Source organism: Eubalaena glacialis, chromosome 17, assembly GCF_028564815.1.
Source record: "Eubalaena glacialis isolate mEubGla1 chromosome 17, mEubGla1.1.hap2.+ XY, whole genome shotgun sequence".
Taxonomy (NCBI): Eukaryota; Metazoa; Chordata; class Mammalia; order Artiodactyla; family Balaenidae; genus Eubalaena; species Eubalaena glacialis.
The window spans coordinates 6,564,866-6,590,958 of NC_083732.1; the positions used below are offsets into that span (position 1 = coordinate 6,564,866).

The 26,093-nt window shown below is 40.0% G+C and overlaps 1 protein-coding gene and 1 long non-coding RNA gene across 4 annotated transcripts in view; one reads left to right on the top strand and one right to left on the bottom strand.

The window, feature by feature from the left end:
- The window catches only part of LOC133077148 (uncharacterized), a 33,726-nt gene that overhangs the window by 6,611 nt on the left and 1,022 nt on the right, over positions 1-26,093 (top strand). For all 3 annotated transcript variants that reach the window (XR_009697672.1, XR_009697671.1, XR_009697673.1), the window contains exons 2-4: positions 594-726; positions 938-1,085; positions 21,684-21,788. This is a non-coding gene — a long non-coding RNA (uncharacterized LOC133077148). The remainder of the gene's footprint in view (positions 1-593; positions 727-937; positions 1,086-21,683; positions 21,789-26,093) is intronic.
- LOC133077147 (cytochrome P450 7A1) lies at positions 15,621-23,423 on the bottom strand. The gene is made up of 6 exons (XM_061171830.1): positions 23,344-23,423; positions 21,528-21,768; positions 20,052-20,629; positions 18,051-18,181; positions 16,539-16,714; positions 15,621-15,920 (listed from the first exon to the last, which is right to left on the bottom strand). Exons 1-6 carry the CDS (start codon positions 23,421-23,423, stop codon positions 15,621-15,623), a joined length of 1,506 nt encoding a protein of 501 aa, XP_061027813.1.

Below are 26,093 nucleotides of genomic sequence, written 5' to 3' on the forward strand. Positions count from 1 at the left end.
CGCTCACCGTGCCTGAAATGGGCGCCGGGAGGGGAGTCCTCCTTGGGGGCTGCACAGCCATCTCAGCCAGCATCCTGTTCAAGACCTTGAAGATGGGATGAAAGTGCCCTTGATGGAGCCTGTGTGTGATGGCATTGGCATTTAGGGCCCCGAAGGCAACAGTAAAATTCATGGGGATGAGAATCGAGGCCCCTTAGTCACCCCCTAATCCACACACACACACACACACACACACACACACACACACACACACACACGGAAGGGTGGTTGAGGCTGACCCGGGAGCCCTGCCCCCCCCCCCCCCGGGTGAAAGCCCCCAGCTCTGTCCATCCCAGCCAGGGTTCCGTGGGCCACCCCCCCGGTCCATCTGGCCATGGGCAGCACTACGGCCTCTCTAACTTTCTTCTTGCTTCTTCTCCTTTCTCTGCTTGTGTGAGCTGAACCGCATCCTCCCAAAATTCACACGTTGAAGCCCTAACCCACAGTACCTCAGGTTGTGACTGTATTTGGAAATGGAGATTTTAAAGAGGTGATTAGGGTTAAATGAGGTCATGGGGGGGGGGACCTAATCCAGTATGACTGGTTCCTTATAGGCACAGGATGTGACCGCACAGAGGAAAGGCCACATGAGGACACAGAGAAGATGGCCGTCTGCAGGGCAAGGAGAGGCCTGAGGGGAAACCAGAGCTGCCCACGCCTGGATCTCGGACGTCCAGCCTCCAAGAGGTTAAGCCACCCATTCCGTATTATGTTGTTGCGGCAGGTCTAGAAAATGAATACCCTGGTCTGTCCCATTTCTCAAATTCTTCTTTACATCCCGTCCGCCTTCTCCCCTCCACCTCCCCACCATTAGTGACACAGCTAAACAAAAAGAAAAGAAAATGGATAAGCTTTGAGGTAAAATTAGAAATACCCTCCTGCCTCTTGTTTTCCTCAGCTACGAGCTGAGTGAGTATCCATAACTTGGAGACGCCGTGATTCCGCACCACCTCCTGTAAAAGCACCTCCTTCGAAAGCACTGAGATGACCCCCTCAGAATCGTCGTGTTCCATCTCCCATCCTCTTCTGAGACATCTGTTTTCAAGGTAAATTAATACCATTTCTTAGTTGATTTGAAATATTCATCTTTCAACAGCATTTCCCCCTCTTTTCTCTTGCATTGAAAAATTATGCAAAACAGAATGACTCATGTGATGTGATGGATTAAATTAGCTTTTGTGCATTTCTCTGGGAATTTAAGTCCCACTTCTAACATATTTTCTTCAATAAAATATGTTCAGAGTTCCAAACATTCTATTCACAAGTGCTTATTTGGAACATACTGCTTATAAACTGGGACTGTCTAAACATAGTTGAACGAAAGAAGTCATAAATCTTGACTTATTTTTTTGGCAATAAGCTTTTATCATTATGAGACAAGCAGCTTGACCTAATTATGATAAGAGTAGAAATCTAAGAGGTGGCTGGCATTAGAGCTTCATCCTCCCACCTAGAAAACTGTACAATGTGTGGGTTACCTCACCAGGCCACGAGCAAAGGCCTGATTATAACCCAAAATAGGCCTAGCCCCTCAGCAGGCTGAACACCTCTGAAACTTCACTGAATAACAAAATAGAGTATTAATATGGCGCATTCAGTAAATTAATGACTGAAACGGAGGACGAAAAGTTCTGTCCGATTCCCACCTGGCCTCTGCTCCACTTCTGTCTCTGATGCTGCTGGCGGGGCCCGCCTGCCCCTCTGAGACCTCCACTGGATTTTAGCAAAAAGCAAACTGCCTTATCACACAGCGTGGGCCTGAGCGCAGGCCAGCTATGTTCTCAGTTCTGTGCGTAACTCTTTCCCAATATTTTAATAGACGGGAGATCAATAGAGAGAAGCAGAAAGGTCTGCTCTCAAAGCAGCCAAATAAAGCATTTGCAGCTTGTTGGTGCCTGGGCTCAGAAAACCAGAGACACTGGAGTACACACCACCTCCACACAAATCATTCCTTCCCTTCGTCACCATCTTCAAACGTGTGTGTTCCTACTATGTGTGAGACGCTGGCTAGGAGCTTCTGTGAGCTGTACGGTTGAGCAAAATAGAACTACTCTCCATGTGGGGCTGGCATTCCCTGGAATCACTCCCAAAAAGTGATGAAGCAAAGGTACTTATGGCCAAATTTCTGAGAAACTGACTGCTGACTCTGCTTGATGGTCAAGTTTCCATGGCCAAAGCACTCCCAGGAGCACCTGCCCTCACTCGTCAGCAACATACCCAGGCCCCTCACTCCCAGGGACAGCCCTTGACGACAGGCTGTGTTACCTGAGCACTGGATACTCAAGGGGATGCTGTCACCAAGCTCTCTGGACCTCCTCCCTAATCACATTCTCAGCGACACTCTAAGACAAACTCTGAAGAAAAATAGTTTCCCGTACATATTTCCCTATATGTATATATAGTTTTTAAACTATGGAAACCATTTATTAGAAAACAATGGTAAAGTGATAATTGAGTGTTATGTGAGTTTATTTTCCAGGTTCATGCTTTGAGCTAATGACAGTCATCTTGAATTTGCCCAATTTGGGGGAAGGAGAGACCAGATCTAGTCATGGCTCTGCCATCACTTAACAATCGATGTCAATGACCTTGGGAGTGTCAGAGCCTCTAGAACTGCTGTTGGTCTGTAAGGCAAAAGGATGAAGTTAAGTTATTGCCATGGTCCTTCCTAATTTTATTACTAATTATGGAGAGAATGAGTTAAAGAAGCAGTCAAAAATAATGGTGAGATTGCCAACGTGGACGTCAATTAGGTCAGTTTGGAGCACTGGGCTCTGTGTGAAGTTGGGGCAAGAATTTGACAAGCCGGCTGTACATTCAATGAGATTAGATACTGGAGACCTGCTTAGTACAGAGTAAGGACTTAAGTACAAAATGCATCGGCTGAACTGACCCGCAGAAGTCACTGACTCCACTGTCTCTGGTTTGGATGGTGGGTTCCTTAATAGTAAATGTAAATGGGTTAATTTATTGGATGCAGTATTTGCTGTGCAAACAGGAGGTTTCAGACCCAAGCCTGCCCTATAACTTGCTGTGCAGCCTTCTTCACAAAATCACTTCTCCTTCACCAGATGTCAATTTCTAACTAAAATGAGAGCTTAAGCTGGTGACTTTGAATCGTCTACGGTGCTCTATGAAGCATCAGTGCCGCTGTTTTGATGTCACTTTCTAGGTTTGAGCCTCTGACTTGGTATCAACTAAGGTGGATGGAGAAGGGGCTGGTGAGTATAGTGTTGGCATTTCATCCTCTATTAATGAGACTAAGGCCTTAATCCCAACCGCCTTGAAAATGTCTCACACTGATCCTGAGAGGAACAGTGTGAGATTCCACAGTTAACAAGTCCAAGATGTTGGTGAGTGGGAGGAAGGCCTTCCTGTAAAAAGGAGAGCAGAGTTTAACACTGCGATACTGTACTGGATCGTGGTTAGTGTCTGTTGCAAGGTGTGTGTGTAGGGGGGTGGCACTCAGCATCCTGGCAACCCTGGACCAGTTGAGCATGGCAGCTGCAGTGTCCTCATGCTCTGGCCAGATGATGCTCCAACCTGTGGAGACTTTAGGACAGAAATGACATCGTTGTTCACATGACCTATCTTCAATGACCTGAGTCAAGACAGTCTGCCACTGGGACTTGGGCAGCGTGGAGAATGCCAGCTCCAGAGTGGGGACCAAACAGCCTTGTATTGGAAGAAGATGCCATCTGGGGTTTTCAAGATGCCGTAGGACTTTCAAATCCCAATACTCTGCTACTCTGACACTTGCCAGCCCTGTCACCCTGGGTCAGAACTTACCCTGCCTGGAGTTCCCTTCCTCCCCTGTAATATAGGAGCAAGAGTACCAGGCACCTCACAGGACTCTTATGAGGATCAAGTGACACTTCACGTGTGAAGTGTGTGAGGCTGGACCTGGACCACAGTGACCCTGAATAAATTTAGCCATTAATATCTCTTTTAGGCTTATTTGATCTTTTTATTTTTTATTTATTTATTTTTTTTTAACATCTTTATTGGAGTATAATTGCTTTACAATGATGTGTTAGTTCCTGCTTTATAACAAAGTGAATCAGCTATACATATACATATATCCCCATATCTCCTCCCTCTTGCGTCTCCCTCCCACCCTCCCTATCCCACCCCTCTAGGTGGTCACAAAGCACCGAGCTGATCTCCCTGTGCTACGCAGCTGCTTCCCACTAGCTATCTATTTTACGTTTGGTAGTGTATATATGTCCATGCCACTCTCTCACTTCATGCCAGCTGACCCTTCCCCCTCCCCTTGTCCTCAAGTCCATTCTCTATGTCTGCGTCTTTATTCCTGTCCTGCCCCTCGGTTCTTCAGAACCTTTTTTTTTTTCTAGATTCCATATATATGTGTTAGCATATGGTATATGTTTTTCTCTTTCTGACTTGCTTCACTCTGTATGACAGACTCTAGGTCCATCTACCACACTACAAATAACTCAATTTTGTTTCTTTTTATGGCTGAGTAATATTCCATTGTATATATGTGCCACATCTTCTTTATCCATTCATTTGTCGATGGACACTTAGGTTGCTTCCATGTCCTGGCTATTGTAAATAGAGCTGCAATGAACATTGTGGTACATGACTCTTTTTGAATTATGGTTTTCTCAGGGTATATGCCCCATAGTGGGATTGCTGGGTCGTATAGTTCTATTTTTAGTTTTTTAAGGAAGCTCCATACTGTTCTCCATAGTGGTTGTATCAATTTACTCTCCTACCAACAGTGCAAGAGGGTTCCCTTTTCTCCACACCCTCTCCAGCATTTATTGTTTGTAGATTTTTTGATCATGGCCATTCTGACTGGTGTGAGGTGATACCTCATTGTAGTTTTGATTTGCATTTCTCTAGTGATCAGTGATGTTGAGCATCCTTTCATGTGTTCGTTGGCAATCTGTATATCTTCTTTGGAGAAATGTCTATTTAGGTCTTCTGCCCATTTTTGGATTGGGTTTTTTTTTTTTTTTTTTTTATTGAGCTGCATGAGCTGCTTGCAAATTTTGGAGATTAATCCTTTGTCAATTGCTTCATTTGCAAATATTTTCTCCCATTCTGAGGGCTGTCTTTTCATCTTGTTTATGGTTTCCTTGGCTGTGCAAAAGCTTTTAAGATTCATTAGGTCTCATTTGTTTATTTTTGTTTTTATTTCCATTTCTCTAGGAGGTGGGTCAAAAAGGATCTTGCTGTGATTTATGTCATAGAGTGTTCTGCCTATGTTCTCCTCTGTTTTATAGTGTCTGGCCTTACATTTAGGTCTTTAATCCACTGGGAGTTCATTTTTGTGTATGCTGTTAGGGAGTGTTCTAATTTCATTCTTTTACATGTAGCTGTCCAGTTTTCCCAGCAGCACTTATTGAAGAGGCTGTCTTTTCTCCATTGTGTATTCTTGCCTCCTTTATCAAAGATAAGGTGACCATATGTGTGTGGGTTTATCTCTGGGCTTTCTATCCTGTTCCATTGATCTATATTTCTGTTTTTGTGCCAGTACCATACTGTCTTGATACTGTAGCTTTGTAGTATAGTCTGAAGTCCAGAAGCCTGATTCCTCCAGCTCCATTTTTCTTTCTCAAGATTCCTTTGGCTATTCAGTGTCTTTTGTGTTTCCATACAAATTGTGAAATTTTTTGTTCTACTTCTGTGAAAAATGCCATTGGTAGTTTGATAGGGATTGCATTGAATCGGTAGATTGCTTTTGGTATTATAGTCATTTTTCACAATGTTGATTCTTCCAATCCAAGAACATGGTATATCTCTCCATCTGTTTGTATCATCTTTAATTATATCATCAGTGTCTTATAGTTTTCTGCATACACGTCTTTTGTCTCCTTATGTAGGTTTATTCCTAGGTATTTTATTCTTTTTGTTGCAATGGTAAATGGGAGTGTTTCCTGAATTTCTCTTTCAAATTTTTCATCATTAGTGTATAGGAATGCAAGAGATATCTGTGCATTAATTTTGTATCCTGCTACTTTACCAAATTCATTGATAAGCTCCAGTAGTTTTCTGGTAGCATCTTTCGGATTCTCTATGTATAGTATCATGTCGTCTGCAAACAATGACAACTTTACTTCTTCTTTTCCGATTTGGATTCCTTTTATTTCTTTTTCTTCTCTGATTCCTGTGGCTAAAACTTCCAAAACTATGTTGAATAATAGTGGTGAGAGTGGACAACCTTGTCTTGTTCCTGATCTTAGAGGAAATGGTTTCAGTTTTTCACCATTGAGAACAATGTTGGCTGTGGGTTTGTCATATATGGCCTTTATTATGTTGAGGTAAGTTCTCTCTATGCCTACTTTCTGGAGAGTTTTTATCATAGGTGGGTGTTGAATTTTGTTGAAAGCTTTTTCTGCATCTATTGAGATGATCATATGGTTTTTATCCTTCAATTTGTTAATATGGTTTATCACACTGATTGATTTGTGTATGTTGATGAATCCTTGCATTCCTGGGATAAACCCCACTTGATCATGGTGTCTGATTCTTTTAATGTGCTCTTGGATTCTGTTTGCTAGTATTTTGTTGAGGATTTTTGCATCTGTGTTCATCAGTGATATTGGCCTGTAGTTTTCTTTCTTTGTGACATCTTTGTCTGGTTTTGGTATCAGGGTGATAGTGGCCTCATAGAATGAGTTTGGGAGTGTTCCTCCCTCTGCTATATTTTGGAAGAGTTTGAGAAGGATAGTGTTAGCTCTTGTCTAAATGTTTGATAGAATTTGCCTGTGAAGCCATCTGGTCCTGGGCTTTTGTTTGTTGGAAGATTTTTAATCACAGTCTCAATTTCAGTGCTTGTGATTGGTCTGCTTATATTTTCTATTTCTTCCTGGTTCTGTCTCAGAAGGTTGTGTTTTTCTAAGAATTTGCCCATTTCTTCCAGGTTGTCCATTTTTTTGACATATAGTTGCTTGTAGTAATCTCTCATGATCCTTTGTATTTCTGCAGTGTCAGTTGTTACTTCTCCTTTTTCATTTCTAATTCTGTTGATTTGAGACTTCTCCCTTTACTCCTGATGAGTCTGGCTAATGGTTTATCAATTTTGTTTACTTTCTCAAAGAACCAGCTTTTAGTTTTATTGATCTTTGCTATCATTTCCTTCATTTCTTTTTCATTTATTTCTGATCTGATCTTTATGATTTCTTTCCTTCTGCTAACTTTAGGGGTTTTTTGGTTCTTCTTTCTCTAATTGCTTTAGAGGTAAGATTAGGTTGTTTATTTGAGATGTTTCTTGTTTCTTGAGGTAGGATAGTATTGCTATAAACTTCCCTCTTAGAACTGCTTTTGCTGCATCCCATAGGTTTTGCCTCGTCGTGTTTTCATTGTCATTGTTTCTAGGTATTTTTTGATTTCCTCTTTGATTTCTTCAGTGATCTCTTGGTTATTTAGCAGCATATTGTTTAGCCTCCATGTGTTTGTTTTTTTTACAGCTTTTTTCCTGTAATTGATATCTAGTCTCATAGCACTGTGGTCAGAAAAGATACTTGATACGATTTCAGTTTTCTTAAATTTACCAAGGCTTGATTTGTGACCCAAGATATGATCTATCCTGGAGAATGTTCCATGAGACTTGAGAAAAAAGTGTGTTCTGTTGTTTTTGGATGGAATGTCCTATAAATATCAATTAAGTCCATCTTGTTTAATGTATCATTTAAGGCTTGTGTTTCCTTATTTATTTTCATTTTGTTTGATCTGTCCATTGGTGAAAGTGGGGTGTTACAGTCCCCTACTATGATTGTGTTACTGTCGATTTCCCCTTTTATGGCTGTTAGCATTTGCTTTATGTATTGAGGTGCTCCTATGTTGGGTGCATAAATATTTACAATTGTTATATCTTTGTCTTGGATTGATCCCTTGATCATTATGTAGTGTCCTTCTTTGTCTTTTGTAATAGTCTTTATTTAAAGTCTATTTGGTCTGATATGAGAATTGCTACTCCAGCTTTCTTTGATTTCCATTTGCATGGAATATCTTTTTCCATCCCCTCACTTTCAGTCTGTATGTGTCCCTAAGTCTGAAGTGGGTCTCTTGTATACAGCATATGTATGGGTCTTGTTTTTGTATCCATTCAGCCAGTCTATGTCTTTTGGTTGGAGCATTTAGTCCATTTACATTTAAGGTAATTATCTATATGTATGTTCCTATTACCATTTTCTTAATTGTTTTGGGTTTGTTATTGTAGTTCTTCTCCTTCTCTTGTGCTTCCTGCCTAGAGAAGTTCCTTTAGCATTTGTTGTAAAGCTGGTTTGGTGGTGCTGAATTCTCTTAGCTTTTGCTCGTCTGTAAAGCTCTTAATTTCTCCATCCAATCTGAATGAGATCCTTGCTGGGTAGAGTAATCTTGGTTGTAGATTTTTCCCTTTCATCGCTTTAAATATGTCCTGCCACTCTCTTCTGGCTTGCAGCCTTTCTGCTGAAAGATCAGCTGTTAACTTTATGGGAGTTCCCTTGTATGTTATTTGTTGCTTTTCCCTTGCTGCTTTTAATATTTTTTCTTTGTATTTAATTTTTGATAGTTTGATTAATATGTGTCTTGGCATGTTTCTCCTTGGATTTATGCTGTATGGAACTCTATGTGCTTCCTGGATTTTATTGACTGTTTCCTTTCCCATATTAGGGAAGTTTTCAACTATAATCTCTTCAAATATTTTCTCAGTCCCTTTCTTTTTCTCTTCTTCTTCTGGGACCCCTATAATTCTTATGTTGGTGCATTTAATGTTGTCCCAGAGGTCTCTGAGACTGTCCTCAATTCTTTTCATTCTTTTTCTTTATTCTGCTCTGTGGTAGTTATTTCCACTATTTTATCTTCCAGGTCACTTATCCGTTCTTCTGCCTCAGTTATTCTGCTATTGATTCCTTCTAGAGAATTTTTAATTTCATTTATTGTGTTGTTCATCATTGTTTGTTTGCTCTTTAGTTCTTGTAGGTCCTTGTTAAACGTTTCTTCTATTTTCTCCATTCTATTTCCAAGATTTTGGATTATCTTTGCTCTCATTACTCTGAATGCTTTTTCAGGTAGACTGCCTATTCCTCTTCATTTGTTTGGTCTGGTGGCATTTTACGTTGCTCCTTCATCTGCTGTGTGTTTCTCTGCCTTCTCATTTTGCTGAACTTACTGTGTTTGGGGTCTCCTTTTCGCAGGCTGCAGGTTCGTAGTTCTCGTTGTTTTTGGTGTCTGCCCCCAATGGCTATGGTTAGTTCAGTGGGTTGTGTAGGCTTCCTGGTGGAGGAGGCTGCTGCCTGTGTTCTGGTCGATGAGGCTGGATCTTGTCTTTCTGGTGGGCAGGACCACGTCCGGTGGTGTGTTTTCAGGTGTCTGTGACCTTATTATGATTTTAGGCAGCCTCTCTGCTGATGGGTGGTGTTGTGTTCCTGTCTTGCTAGTTGTTTGGCATAGGGTGTCCAGCACTTCAACCTGCTGGTCATTGAGTGGAGGTGGGTCTTAGCGTTGAGATGGAGATCTCTGGGAGAACTACTGCCATTTGATATTACTTGGCGCTGGGAGGTCTCTGGTGGACCAATGTCCTGATCTCAGCTCTCCCACCTCAGAGGCACAGGCCTGACACCCGGCCAGAGCACCAAGACCCTGTCAGCCACACAGCTCAGAAGAAAAGGGAGAGAAAAAGAAAGAAAGAAAAAATAAAATAAATTTAAAATAAAAAATTATTAAAAATTAAAAAAAGTAAAAAGTAAAAATAAAAAAAAAAAAGGTTCTGAAGAACCTAGGGGCAGGACAGGAAGAAAGACGCAGACGTAGAGAATGGACTTGAGAACACAGGGAGGGTGAAGGGTAAGCTGGGACGAAGTGAGAGAGTGGACATATATACACTACCAAATGTAAAATAGATAGCTAGTGGGAAGCAACCACATAGCACAGGGAGATCAGCTCAGTGCTTTGTGTCCACCTAGAGTGGTGGGATAGGGAGGGTGGAAGGGAGACGCAAGAGGGAGGAGATATGGGGATATATGTATATGTATAGCTGATTCACTTTGTTATACAGCAGAAACTAACACATCATTGTAATGCAATTATACTCCAATAAAGATGTTAAAAAAAGAAAGAAAGAAGAAAGCAGCCAAACCAAAAAATAAATCTACCAATGATAACAAGCGCTTAAAAACTATACTAAAAAAAAAAAGACAGACAGAAACATAGGACAAATGGTAAAAGCAAAGCTATACAGAAAAAAATCACACAAATAAGCATACACATACACACTCCCAAAAAGAGAAAAAGGAAAAAATATATATATCTATATATTAAAAAAAAAAGGAAGAGAGCAACCAAATCAATAAACAAATCTACCAATGATAATAAACTCTAAATACTAAACTAAGATAAACATAAAACGAGAAACAAATTAGATGCAGAAAGCAAATCCCAAGTCTACAGCTGCTCCCAAAGTCCACCTCCTCAATTTGGGATGATTCGTTGTCTATTCAAGTATTCCACAGATGCAGGTACATCAAGTTGATGGTGGAGATTTAATCCGCTGCTCCTGAGGCTGCTGGGAGAGATTTCCCTTTCTCTTCTGTGTTCGCACAGCTCCCGGGGTTCAGCTTTGGATTTGGCCCCGCCTCTGCGTGTAGGTCGCCTGAGGGCGTCTGTTCTTCGCTCACACAGGACGGGGTTAAAGGAGCAGCTGATTCGGGGGCTCTGGCTCAGTCAGGCCGGGGGGAGGGAGCGGTACGGAGGAGGCGGGGCGAGCCTGCGCGGCAGAGGCGTCGTGACGTTGCAGCAGCCCGAGGCGCGCCGTGCGCTCTCCCGGGGAAGTTGTCCCCTGATCACGGGAGCCTGGCCGTGGCGGGCTGCACAGACTCCCGGGAGGGGCGGTGTGGAGAATGACCTGTGCTCGCACACAGGCTTCTTGGTAGCGGCAGCAGCAGCAGCCTTAGCGTCTCATGCCCGTCTCTGGGGTCCGTGCTGATAGCCGCGGCTCGCACCCGCCTCTGGAGCTCGTTTAGGCAGCGCTCTGAATCCCCTCTCCTTGTGCGCCGCGAAACAAAGAGGCAAGAAAAAGTCTCTTGCCTCTTCGGCAGCTGCAGACTTTTTCTCGGGCTCCCTCCCGGCTAGCTGTGGTGCGCTAGCCCCTTCAGGCTGTGTTCACGCCGCCAACCCCAGTCCTCTCCCTGGGATCCGACCGAAGCCCGCGCCTCAGCTCCCAGCCCCCGCCCGCCCCGGCGGGGGAGCAGACAAGCCTCTCGGGCTGGTGAGTGCTGCTCGGCGCCGAGCCTCTGTGCGGGAATCTCTCCGTTTTTCCCTCTGCGTCCCTGTTGCTGTGGGATCCGCGCTGATAGCCGCGGCTCGCGCCCGTCTCTGGAGCTCGTTTAGGCGGCGCTCTGAATCCCCTCTCCTTGCGCGCCGCGAAACAAAGAGGCAAGAAAAAGTCTCTTGCCTCTTCGGCAGCTGCAGTCTTTTTCCCGGACTCCCTCCCGGCCAGCACCGAAGCCCGAGCCCCAGCTCCCAGGCCCCGCCCGCCCCGGCGGCTGAGCAGACGAGCCTCTCGGGCTGGTGAGTGCTGGTCGGCACCGCTCCTCTGTGCGGGAATCTCCGCTTTGCCCTCCGCACCCCTGTGGCTGCGCTCTCCTCCGTGGCTCCGAAGCTTCCCCCTCTGCTACCCACAGTCTCCGCCCGCGAAGGGGCTTCCTAGTGTGTGGAAACCTTTCCTCCTTCACAGCTCCCTCCCACTGGTGCAGGTCCCGTCCCTATTCTTTTGTCTCTGTTATTTCTTTTTTCTTTTGCCCTACCCAAGTACGTGGGGAGTTTCTTGCCTTTTGGGAGGTCTGAGGTCTTCTGCCAGCGTTCAGTAGGTGTTCTGTAGGAGGTGTTCCACATGTAGATGTATTTCTGATTTATTTGTGGGGAGGAAGGTGATCTCCACGTCTCACTCCTCCACCATCTTGAAGGTGTCTGCTAGGCTTATTTGACCTTACAACTGGTTACTATAATTTTTTTTTTTAATTTTAGGCCCCTGTTTCAAATAAAGATCTTGGCTAAATGGGATGATTTAGCCTTCAAGAAAGTTCTAAATTAAGGTTGTTTACCAAAAAAATTATATCTGGGTTTTGTTTTGATGTAGTCCCCTCACGTGCTTTCTTTTTTAAGGTGAAAAAAAATCTCATATTCTAGTGCATTTTTAAAAGTTAATACAATTATAGGACAAAATAGCCTGTGGGATTGCTCTACGACAGGAGTTGGCAAACATTTTCTGTAAAGGCCCAGATAGTAAATATTGTTGGCTTTGCAACCACGTGGTCTTTGTTGCAACTACTCAGCCCTGCAACTCCACTGTAAGAGCAGCCCTGGACAAGACCTCAAATAAAGGGGCATGCTGTGTCTCAAGAAAACTTCACTTATGGACATGGAAATCTGAGCTTCGTGTGATTTCTATATGTCATGAAAGATTATTCTTCTTTTGATTCTTCTCCAACCAGTAAACAATGTAAAAACCACTCTTAGCTTTCAGTCTATACAAAAACAGGACACCTTTGGCCCACAGTGCTGTGGACTAGTAACCCCTGCTGTACAAGAATAAAGATGTGGAAGGATGTGTGGACACATTCAGCAAGTGACAGGCACTTCCCTTTATTCTGCTTCACAGATGTTGCATTTCTTTTACAGATTGAAGGTTTGTGTCAACCCTGCATCGAACAAGTGTATCAGCACCATTTTTCCAACAGCATTTTCTCACTTTGTGTCTCTGTGTCACATTTTGGTAATTCTTGCACTTTTCAAACTTTTTCGTTATTATTATATTTGCTATGGTCGATCTGTGATCTTGGATGTTGCTATTGTAATTGTTTTAGCGCATCATGAACCACGCCCATATAAGACGGCAAAGTTAGTAAACGTTGTGTGTGTTCTGACTGCTCCACCTACAGGCTGTTCTCCTCGCTCCCTGTCCTCGGGCCTCCCTATTCCCGAGACACAACAGTATTGAAATTAGGCCAATTAATAACCCTACAAGGGACTCTAAGTGTTCAAGTGAAAGGAGGAGTCCCACGTCTCTCATTTTAAATCAAAAGCTAGAAATGATGAAGCTTAGTGAGGAAGGCATGTGCAAGTTGAGATACGCTGAAAGCCAGGCCTCTGGTACCAGTTAGCCAAGATGTAAATGCAAAGGAAAAATTCTTGAAGGAAATTAAAAGTGCTACTCCCTGGGACTTCCCTGGTGGCCCAGTGGTTAAGAATCCGCCTGCTAATGCAGGCGACACGGGTTCGAGCCCTGGTCCGGGAAGATCCCACATGCCGCGGAGCATCTAAGCCCGTGAGCCACAACTACGGGGCCTGTGCTCTAGAGCCCGCAAGACACAACTAGCCCACGTGCAGCAATGAAGACCCCACGCAGCCAAAAATAAATAAATAAATAAAGTGCTACTCCCGTGAACACAGGAGCAGTAAGAGAGTGAAACAGCCTTATTGTTGATATGGAGAAAGTCTCAGGGGTCTGGACAGAAGATCAAACCAGCCACAACATTCCCTTAAGCTAAAGCCTAATCCAGAGCAAGGCCCTAACTCTCTTCAATTCTATGAAGGCTGAGAGAGGTAAGGAAGCTGCAGAAGAGAAGTTTGAAGCTACCAGAGGCTGGTTCATGAGGTTTAAGGAAAGAAGCCATCTCCATAACATCAAAGTGCAAAGTGAAGCAGCAAGTGCTGATATAGAAGCTGCAGCAAGTTATCCAGAAGATCTAGCTAAGATATTCATGATGGTGGCTACACTAAACAACAGATTTTCAATGTAGAAGAAACAGCCCTATATTGGAAGAAGATGCCATCTAGGAGTTTCCTAGCTAGAGAGGTGAAGTCAATGCCTGGCTTCAAAGCTTCGAAGGACAGGCTGACCCTCTTCTGTTAGGATGATGAGTTCTTCTTATGGATGAGCAAAGAAAGTGGTATCTTGGGATGGAATCTACTCCTGGCGCAGATACTGTGAAGGTTATTGAAGTGACAACAAAGAATTTAGAATATATACACTTAGTTGATATAGCAGTGGCAGGATTTGAGAGGACTGACTCCAATTTTCAAAGAAGTTGAAACCATCAGATGATTAGCACTTTTTAGCAATAAAGTATTTTTTAATTAAGGTATGTACATTTTTTTTTAGATATAATGCTATTGCACACTTAATAGACTAAAATATAGTGTAAAAACATAACTTTTATTTGCACTGGGAAACCAAAAAATTCATGTGACTTGCTTTATAGGGGAGATCTGGAACCAAACCTGCAATATCTCCAAGAGGTGCCTATATAAAACATGTTAGTAAAGGAAACCACGTTAGAAATTTAGCTTAAAACAAATTTTCTGTAAAAGAATTTTGTTCATCTTGAGCCACATCTAAATAAGTTTAGTTTTCTTGGTATGAAAAATAACCTATGTAGGAGATAATTCCATGATAATATTATTAATAAATTTAGTTATTAATAAATTTAATAAATAGCAAGATTAAAAATCTTTAATGAATTTTATGAAGTGTGCAGATTTTTGAGTGAATAATTATTTTGCTTTTTCTAAGAAATGAATAATGAACAAAATTGTTGCAGCTTATCAGTAGATAAATGCTTTAAACATTCGGAATATTTAAAAATTTAAAACATACAAATTCACACTTTTATTTCTGAAAGGTGAATCATTTCAACATTATCAAATGTTATAATATGTTCTTAGTATTTGTAGTACAAGGAAAAAGTTAAATATAATTTACATATAAATACATAGAGCAATATCAATAAAAATATTATAGCTGATAACTCCAGCACTTAAAATATTTTAAAAGAAATTATTCTTTTCATAGATGTATATTTCATAGATGTAATAGCAGAAAAAAACTGCCTTTTCTGAAGAAAAACTTCCAATTAATATGAAATCTAATGATAGACAAGATCATTGAAACCTGACACAGACATTAGAGTTTCCAGCAAAAATAAATTAAAACCTAAAGAGAATATATTAAAACCATCTTTAATGTTCTCAGGACATCAAGATCATCATTTTAAAAGCCATGAATACTGGATATAAGGAAAGCTGAAAACATTTTCTTTTTATTAGAAGGCATGATATAATCCTTTAAAATATCCTTTATAATATACATCTACACCCGTACGGCCCCATATATTGTCAAAAAGTCATGCAGTTTCACTAAAACGTGAATTTGTATGTTTTGCATAACTGTTGGGTGGTTTTTATAAAAATAAAGCAGTTTCCTTAGGAAAAAAAAGAAATTTTGCCAATTGGAATATCTTCATTCTGGAAAAAAAAAAAAAAAAAAAGACTTTTTCCTCTGAAAATAATGAAGTTCAGTCCGTGGCTATATGAACATTCACTGACTTATTGAAATGAAAACAAATAATTGTGCTTCTAGGAACTAGTTTTTTTTTCGCTTGCAGGGTCTGAAATAGCCTCTGCAAACCATCAACAAGATGTTAAGATTCACAAGCAAGCTCTGGTGAACAGAACTGGACCTGCTGCATCCATTCTACCACCACTAAACATGTCTGTCCAAAGGGACTGGTAAATAATGGTGCTCTGCAGTCTTGTAACAGCATCAGGGGTCCTCTTTTCCAAGCATATGTTCACAGATGTTTGAATTTATATCTAAACTCAATATCATTTAATGGTGGTAAAATGCCCAGGCCTGCACGGGACTGGTCCAAAGGGGGACATTGAACACAACTCTCCACAAGCTCCAGTTCAAAATAGGAAAGCATCAGAATCAAAAACTGCTTGATTTCCTGGACAGCAAATAATCTTCCAGGACATATAGTTGCTCCTGACCCAAAGGGCATGTAGTAATACTTTAACTTGAGTCCATTACTATAGAAGGTGGTCTTTGTCTTCCCATTTTCATCAAGATAGCGATCATATTTAAATGTCTGCAATAAAGATACAAAGAAAACAAATGTATAAGCTGGTTTAAAAGGAATTTATCTTTTTCTTAACCTGGAAGTTCCAAAGAGTAATTTTCTTTTTTAATCCAATCTATGAGTAATTTAGCAAATACCCCACCTTGAATCAGAAAGTAATAAGAAACTGGAACTTAAGGAGAACTGGTGGGAAAGAGAAACCTTTATACCTCCTATCCCGCCTGGGCAACTAGTTCCTCCCTCTGTTAGGCAGAACTAGAAAGAAGGATTCAAATCGGGAGCTAGAGGAGTCAGTATATTAGCCCCTAATTTCCTGGATTTGGGAGCAGGCACTTCTTAAAGAAGAAAAAAGGCAGCAGCTTTATTATCACAACTGCAGATATAATCTAGTAGAGATTACGTGATGACCAATACCAGGAATAAAAATTAAAATTTCAAGCTGTCATCCAAATTCTCCAAATTAGATAAATATTTGACATTAATAAAAGAGACAGTCCCTGTGTTTTCAATGATCAAATGAATTCTGCAATGGTAAATTTCTTCTTTATTTCAATCTGGGTAGACATCACCTGGATACTGAAATTTTTTTTTTTTCTGGATTCTGAACTTTGATGAACAGTCACTTACCAAAGGGTCTGGGTAGATTTCTGGATCTAAATGCATTAACTGCGGATAAAGAGCTATGATGTCATCTTTGCGGATATTATAGGAACCGTCCTGGAGGTGCAAAGTGAAATCCTCTTTAGCAGTCCGGATGTTGAGGGAAGCACTGGAAAGCCTCAGAGATTCCTTGATGATACTGTCTAAAGATTTTAAAAGGAAGAAAGGAGGAGAGGGAAGGGAGAAGGAAGAACAAAGTATTTATAAAGGCCACGTAATGTAGAGTCTGAAATACTTCTAGCAGCCTATAACACAAACCTAAAGAGACTGTGGAAAGCTGGCCAGATAAAAATTTCTCAACCTTTTTCTGTGCTGTGATCAATGATTCAGTTGTGTCTGAATGTATTTTTAATCTGATAATCTGAGTTAATAATCTTTTGGTAAAGATATGATCTTCTTGGTCATCAATGGGAACTAGACTTTCATAATTTTATGGAAAAATAATCTTATTTCTACAAGACACTAGACATCTAATACAATTGGAAAAAATCAGTAAATCACTTTCATGTGAATTAGTCAAAGTTTATCACTTTTGAGATTTAATACACTAACACTTTTACATAGAAATAGTTTTCCAGATGTTTAATGCAGCTTCACTTCGGTGTTTACAAGAACCCATTTTTATCGTTACGCTATCTGATGTTGTGTGATTATGCCCTGCATTCTGGTAAGGACATAAAGGGACACAAAGAACACGCGGAGGATATGATGAGAAAGTCTCGCCTGACCTTCCGGTCTCTGTCCTTTTAATTGTCATGCTTTAAGTGCTCGTCACATGACTGTGCATAAAATCATAGCATGTTAGCAATTTATTTCGCAAGTGAGAAAATAAGACCCCCAAAAGTGAAATGACACGTCCGTGGTTTCTACGGCAGGGCGGAGTCCCACGTGGAGCCTGTGTGCTCCTTGCCGCCCTAGTCCCTTACGCTGAGACACACTGCCCCTGAAAGCATACACTGGTTTATTTCCTCTAGAGAAACATAACAAAAACAAAGAGAAAACCCTTTCTTGCTCTAAAAATATGGTACTTTTGTATTTCTATAAAATCCAGAGAAGCAAACATTTTTCAGTGAAATAACCTTCCGCCCCACAACCCAACCCATGCAGCTAATTGTGGTTTCATGATGGTACTTTTTCCCCTTTCATTTCATGAAAATGAGTAGCCCATTGACTATAAGATGACTGGTCAGAGCAGTAACCAATGAGGCAGAGCAGGGCAGCACAGAGAAGAGGTTGAAAGTGCAGAGTCAAGAGGTCCACATTATCGCTGTCATTGGTTCCACCATCCAATCCCGGGCAGTGACGTAACCTCTAAGTGCCCATTTCCTCACTTGTTATACACAAATATTGAGTTGGCCAAAAAAGTTCGGGTTTTTCTGAACAAGTAAGTAAGTATGCAACAAGTAAGTGCGTGATGTGTACTGACAATTCCTGTTAGGAGGATGCAGTAAATGACATGTAACAACACAGCAAACACACCTAGCACGGGCATGTCATCCAGTTGTATCCGGTTCAAATAAATTGGATTGTCTTCAAAGCTAATTTTTTGACCAGCGTTCTCTAGCATTTTATTCACTTCTTCAGTGGCCGCTTTCATTGCCTCCGGGTTCCTATGAAAGGTTAAGAGAAAAGAAAAGATGTACAGAACAGTTTTTTCTCTACCAAAAGGTCTGCAAACAAATAGGCGTTTCCCCTTCTTTTAACCAGGTGGTCAAGATACAGAGAAGGTGGGAAAGGGACATTCCCATTTATTTTTTACTCTATTTTATAGTTGTGTTTTAAGTCCTTGGATGTTAGCAAGAACTATTGCCTTAAAAGTGTCCCGTGGGCTTCCCTGGTGGCGCAGTGGTTGAGAATCCGCCTGCCAATGCAGGGGACACCTGTCCAAGCCCTGGTCTGGGAAGATCCCACATGCCGCAGAGCAACTAAGCCTGCCAGCCACAACTACTGAGCCCTCATGCTGCAACTACTGAAGCCTGCGTGCCTAGAGCCCGTGCTCCGCAGCAAGGGAAGCCACCGCAATGAGAAGCCTGTGCACCGCAACGAAGAGTAGCCCCCGCTCGCCGCAAGTAGAGAAAGCCTGCGCACAGCAATGAAGACCCAATGCAGCCAAAAATAAATAAATAAAATAAATAAATTTATAAAAATTAAAAGGGTCCTGCTACATAGTAGTAAAACTTTGGCCAGACTTTTATAAATAAATGTTTCTAATAAGGATTAAATGGTTAAATTAGTCATATGCATGGCAATTGAGAAAGAAAATTGCATCCAAGATAACAATTCTAAAGTACTGGCTAAAATGCCAAAGGAAATTTAAATTTACTCTTAACATGCATGTGATTCCACGTAGAACAGCTTTTCCATTTATATAATAATTTATTGTTCTAACACTTTGACTGGTGAAATGAATGCTACTTCACTTTAGTGCACTGATGTTTACTGGATCCTCAGTGCCATGGTAATGTAGCCATATCACATGATCACAGTAAACTGAGTCTCAGAAATGTTTGACTGGTAAGTCTTTGCGTGCTTATCGTGAAATGGCTACTATTACCTATAGGATAGAAAACTGATGTTGTAACCTCACTGTAAATATGTGAGTTTATTCCAGAAAGAGCTTTCTCAAGTAAAAACTTTGGAAGGCATTTAAACTTTGAGAAAGATTAGTAATGGTTTTTTATATCTGAAATTGTTTAAAATTTTTTTTTATATTAAAGACATAAAATTATCAGCCTTCAATGGAACTTTGGCATTCCCAATCCTATGGAATAATAATTTTGTGTCTATGTGACACAATTTTGTGTCTATGTGACACTCAACATCCAATTGAACTGGAATAATTCAATAAACCATTTGAATGTCAAATTCCCAAAATACTATCACTCTGGGAAGACATCACGTTATGCAAAATATATGTTACATGCAGGTTTTTTTTTAATATACAGTTTTAAAAGGGAAACTCTAGCTAAATCCCATCAATAATATTATGATTCTTATTCATAGCTATCAGAGTTGGTCGAATAGTATGACAGCAATCACTAACAGTGAAAAAACAGTTAATGCACAGATGAATAAGATATAGGCACTGTTCTTTTCACTGACAATACGTCAGCAATCACATAAGGATATTTTTATGATTATAAAGACCAAATTCATGGACTTTAGGAGGTGTCATGAAGAACAGCTTGGAGTTAAGAGCAAGGGCTCTGGTGCAGACAGCCTACATTGACCCTGAACCAGCACGTTCCTTTCCCTGGGATGGTCTCTGCTTCTACAAGATGTGTTTACCAGTCACAGCTGTTTTTGGAGGGTTGGATGAACTGATACATGTTAAACTTTTACAAGGGTAAATACCACATTCTTGATTGACAGCATGAGAAGGTACCACGTCTTTTATTGTTTGGTTTATTTTTTAGTTAAAATGGTTGAATTTCTGCTTTCAACTAAAATGAAGAAATAAATGGATAATTTGCTAATTACCTAATCATTTGGAATAAGCTCCAGAAAGTCGCTGGAATGGTGTTTGCTTGCGAGGCCCAGAGGACAGCGAGGAGCGACTTGGCTTTCTCCGTGTCGTCCAAGGTGGAGAGCGTGTCATTCAGAAACGTGACCAGTTCCGAGATGTGGTCTCTCTTTCTGAGTTTCTGGAGCCGCAAGCCCTCCGCCAGTTTCTCCCGGGCGTAGTGGCCCGTCTTGAACACGTGAATGGGGAAGCCTGCTACCAGGGCCGGAAAGATTTTGTCAAATTGCTTGAAGTGGTCCAGGTGATTTAGAATGAGTGCTTTTTGTGCATCTTGCCCTGTGAGATCTTTGCCAAAGAGCGTGAAATACCCAGCTTCGAACATCACTCGGTAGCAGAAGGCATACATCCCCTCTGACATCCAGGCGGGCGTCTTGGGCTTGGGAACCACCTGGGGTCTCAGGACAAGTTGAAGGTTTTCCATCATGGCTTCTGTGAGGGAATTCAAGGCATCGCCCTGCAGAGTCTTGATGATAGTTTTACTTATGTTGTCGGTGGTATTTCCATCACTGGGGTCAATACTTCTGTGTCCAAATGCCTGACCGTAAATGAAATGTGTGAAAAAAGAAATTAAACCTGACCTAGGACTAGTAAATGTCTGAAACACAGATTAGATGCTTTCATGATTCTCTACTTGTTAAAAAAAAAAAAGGAAAACCGGCCTTCCCACATGCAATTTCATAGCACTTTACAAATGGCCAAATCACGCCCTTCCTTCAAGGCCAAGTTTGAGTCCCAGATTATCAGTGACACTTCCCTCACAACCACTCTGGTCTTCTATTTCTTATTTTTCTTATGCTTCTGCATTTATTTGCACATTAATTTGGTACTAATCAAGAATGTTTTTAATCATTAGTTCCCTTTTATATTCTTTGTAGATGCATCTTAACCAGACTTTAAGCTACTTAGTAGCAGAGACCAGTTCTAATATTTCTTTGCAGAGACTCACTTAATATTGATTAGTTTTTTCTCTATAAAAGAGCCTCTTAGATCTCATCTAAGTGATGCCAAAATATCTGGTCAATTCCCTAACAAAATTAAACAATTGTGTGGCATGAGTGTGGTAAAACAATTGTTGAACGTTAAGTTTCCAACTTGCACTCTGGGTCTTGTGTAGAAATTGTTGACATGAGTGAGTTTGTACCTGTCTTATTCATACCATGCCATCCGGTTCAGTAAAACGTTTAATTTTTATTTCACCCTCATAAGCTGATTAAGAAATGACAAAGCTATACCGATTTTGACTTTTTAAATGATTAATACCAAGAGATTATGTCTAATTTGGTTTATTGTGTTTCTAAGAATCTCCATGTAAGGGTAACTCTCTTCAGCATCTCCGTCTTTACATCTGAGTATGTCAAAATGGTTAAATAGATTGACATAGAAAAAGGTAGAAAATAAAAAAGCCGAATGCTATATAAATGCAAACTGGTTACCTTTGCAGAAGCAGTGAAGTGAAATTTTTTCCAGTCAAAGTATTTTCCATGATACAGCACTTTATGGTATGACAAGGGATTGGTGATGAAGTGGACATAGTTTCCCATTAGTTTGCAGGTGAAAACATGACCATGTTTCCTTTGATTTGCTCTGAGGAACTCAAGAGGATTGGCACCAAACTGCAGAGCACAACCCAGATATGGAATCAACCCATTCTCCAGAGGTGGTTCACCCATTTGCCTGTAAGACACAAAGAGATGGTAAATATGGAAAATTGCACATTGTTCTTTATTTATATTTATTTACATTAAATTTTTTACCTCTGACTTCAAACTTCAAAACTCTATAGTTTATTGATACTTTTTTGGTTGGTGGGGCCCTGCTCCTTTACTAAAATAATGAGTTATATTAGTAACATGATACGTTGGTGAAAATGATAGCTAAATCCATCCATCCATCCATGCATACATTCGGCAAACACTGAGTGTCTAATATGTGCTCCTCACTCTTCCCAATGATAAGGATAAAAGGATCAACCAGGCCAACAAGATTTTCCCCATCAGTGTAGAGATGAAACTACATTCTAGTGTTTATATTTTTTTCTAAGCATCGTTTGCCTAAGTATCTCAAAATGTTTCATCTGATTGTTTTCTCTAAAGATATAGAATCCTGAATGACAAAAAGGATTGCAGAATTGAAGTTTTCAAAATCTTCATAGTTTAAATATATTATTATTCTGTAATGATAGTTGCAGAGGGCAATCTTTGAGAAATTAGCACATTATAAAGTGAAATTGAGTAAGGTAAGTATTGACATGGTTATTGATTATAATTCAATGCTCTTTGATGCTATTTTAAATGTTTTTATTTAAGAATATAAACATTTATTTTCCAACGTAAACCACTATCCCTCTTGGTAGAATAACATAGCATAAAATAATTCTTTTTATTTTCATAGTTTGCAGATAAGTGGTTTAATTAAAACTAGAAACTACCAGTCCTGGTAGTTAATATTAAAATACCATAAAGGGCAAAACAAAACAAAAAAACCTGTAAAAGGTAGACAGCACAGCAATCTACACAGCTGAAGATATGCTGTGGGTAATTCTGTCTTTGGGAGATTGACAAAGCAGAGAATATTTACATACCTCCCCCCCAATACTCTTTGAGGCAATCAGAAGTTAAATAAACTATGGCTATGCATCTGATTCTATTTGTATTTCTTGAACCAATTATAAATGATACATACAAATAAAAGTGATGTCTCATACATTTAACAGTTTCCCAGTTCGCATGGTTGATTATCATTAATAAGAAAATAGTAATAGAATGATCAATGCAGGCTCTTATACTCTTTCCCAGCTTAGACTGAGTGTATACAATGTACAAGAACTAGCTAAAAAAAGAACATTTATTTAGTCAGAGCATCTATTTAATCCACATGATAGGAATTGCAGATCCACTTACCACTTATATCCTTACTAATACAGACTTTCTCTTTATATGCACACATAAACACACACACAGAGATCTCATAAAATTTCTGTCAGTGATGTTTAACAAGTTTGTCCATTTTTACATTACCACTAGTATATGTCAATACTAAAAAGGAAACTTTGCCATTACATCTTTTGTGAGATATAATAAAAAAGATACTTTCAAAATTTTAAATTAAAATTTTTTACTTTAAAAAAATTAAAGAAGAAAAGGCTAGCGTATGTAAGTACAGAAAACCAACTTTATGGTATAACAAAGAAGGTAAAAGAACATTAAATGAATGAACAAAAATGCAATTTAAAAGTAAAGCTTTCCTTACCTTCTCCTCATTCCAAGGAGAAGCCACAAACAACAGCACGCTGCTATAACAGTCCCCCAGATCAAAGAGATACTCATCATTTTGCAAATCTAATGCAAAACTTCTGAGGAGGAGAGTCTGTGATGAGAAAGGTAAGGGTGTCACAACACAGACTCCAGCTAGACTTTTATATATGGTAAGATGCTTCACTTGAGTGATCAAAGCAAACAATTAACCATCCTATTAGGAAAAAAAAAATAACTGGCCTTGAACTAAGTCCACGGGTATCAGAAGAGGTTCCAAAACAATCAGAAACCTGCAATACTTGATAAGTTGAAGGTCTCTCAAACATATGTTGACTTAACATTCAGACCTGGGAATGACCGCTAATATTACAAATTTAGTATGCTTATAAAAAGAACAAGTAAACCTGTTCAGGATGAACATACCAAATAAAGAGGTAAAATATAATAATTTAAAGAAAAATAAGCATAAGTTATCATTAAGCTAATGATTTGATCTTGTTACATTTAAGAAGAAATCAATTTAAATGATTCATGAGAAATACAGCAGTCCAAGTTCAAAGGAAAGAGAACTGGGTGAAATGTTTCTGCTGCTTCATGTTTCAGCGCTTTTACAAAATCATAGGTATTTTACTATATATAGTAACATGTTACTTACCTAACATCCTCAAGAAAGTATCCCACGTAAATGCATCTTCCATTTAAACATAGTTTATTTTAAAACATCAAAATTTTATTAACCATTTTATTCTAATTGAAAATATGTTTACTAATTTTTCTAATTGTTAAAGGAATACAACTTCATTTCAAATAATTTAAGACTAACTGAAACATATCTTGGTAGAAAGTCAATTCATAATTTACCTCCTCAACGACTGCCCACTCAGAGGTAACAACTGTTAACTGTTTGGTATATATCCTTCCAAACTTTATTTCTATACACACTTATATAGTAATTGAGCACCTATTCTGTGCCAAGAACCCTTCAAAGGTATTCTGGCTACAGGTTTTAATAAGATGGACTTATTCCCTGCTCTAATGAAGACACTATTTCAGTAGAGAGACAGATAATAAAATTTAAGACTTATGAATAAAATAAAACAAGGTGTAGAGAGCTATCAGGGGATAAGAGCAACTGAAGGTATGCTGATGTGCTCCTCTGAGATCTGAATGACAAGAGGGGATTGGCCAACTCAAAACCAGAAGGAAGAGAGATTACCAGATGCAAAAGTCCTGAGTTAAGGATGAACTTGTTCTATCTAAGAACCAGAAGGGAGGTAGGATTGGTCAGAGCAGAGTAAATGAGGGGAAACTTGGTTAAGATATAAGACCAGAAGACAGGCAAGAGCTAGGTCATATATAGGGACACCTGAGAGTAGGGAGAGAGATTTTGGAGGGCAGCAGATCAAAACACTATCTTCAGCTACACAGATTGCTGTGTTGTCAGGTTAACAATTGAACTTGAGCCAGAAGCTGGGGAGAAAAGTCAGGGGTGGAAATAGGTATCTCAAGTCATCAGCATTTGGATGGCATTTAGAGTCCAAAGACCTTATTAGATCACCTAGGGAGAAAATAAAGCCCAAGAAAAGAATAGAATTTAAGACCAGACCCCAAAGCAGCCCATTTCTCAAGGTTAGTCAGAGAGCGGGTGAAGAGGAGACGGGTAAGGAAGGACCAGGAAGAAAACCGAGAGAATACAGTGTCATAGGAAGCAAGAGGAGGATGTACTTGAAGAAAGATGAGACATTTTCTGCATCACATGCTACTTTGAGGTCAAGGAAGATGACAAAGAAATGACCTCTGGATTTGACAACATGGAGATAGTTGGTGAGTCACACATAAACACGTGCAAAGATGGGGTTCTATTAAAGACTTTTTTATAGCACTAAAAAAATGACTATCATATTGTGGATGTTTCCCGTGACAATACATATATATGTATTATATATGTATCTGTATAGATCTCTTCATTTTTTTCTGTGTATATAGTCTTCCATTGACTAAATGTACTATAATTTAGTTAACTGATTCCCTACTGGTGAGCATTTGGTTTGTTTCTGGTTTTTGGCTACAGAATCCATAGGTTCATTTCATCCTTTTTTGTCTCCTTAAACAGAGACCACAAATATTTTTTCATGGGTGATTTGTAATCATAATTATGAATATCAATCATTGTGTGTCAGTCGGTAGACTTCTCAGTCCATTTAGATTTTTTTAGGGCATTGTGCCCACTGAATATACTTAGGCTGATGTGCTTTTTTGAATTACTATGTCTGAGTTCTATATGACTCATTAAAAGCAGAACCTTTAGGTGGCCTGTCACAGCAGGACACCACAGTCAGAGAAAACACCAATCTAAGAGCCAGACAGTTTAACCCTTTGGAGTCACCTCTCAAGCAAACAAATGGAAACAAACAAACAAGGGGAAAAAAGGGTACATGGGACCTCTAGGAATTACCTGCAACTTCCCGTGCATCTATAATTTTGCCAAAATTAAAAGATTTTCAAAATGGTAAAGGAGAAGTACATTCACAACTCCAAGAAAATGTCCTTAAGCCTTGTTTTCCCCACCCCCTCTCAGAACACCACAAACGCCTTTCGAATATAGCCTGGATTCCCCTTACCCTCACGTATTCTTTCTACTCCTTCCCTCACTATCCCTCTTCCAGACAACAAAAGCCCAGGATGCACACACACCCAGTTTTCTTTAGTGGGATGAGGAAAAGCAGAGGCATGAATATCCATATT

Bases quoted from the DNA above. Each gene is read 5' to 3' on its own strand.
- LOC133077147 (XM_061171830.1), bottom strand. From the start codon at position 23,423: ATGATGAGTATCTCTTTGATCTGGGGGACTGTTATAGCAGCGTGCTGT. The intron at 16,715-18,050 runs GTGTGTTTGCTG...TAAAATCTTTAG, and splicing joins GGATGACATGCCCGTGCTAG to ACAGTATCATCAAGGAATCT. The intron at 15,921-16,538 runs GTAAGTGACTGT...TCTTTATTGCAG, and splicing joins AAATCTACCCAGACCCTTTG to ACATTTAAATATGATCGCTA.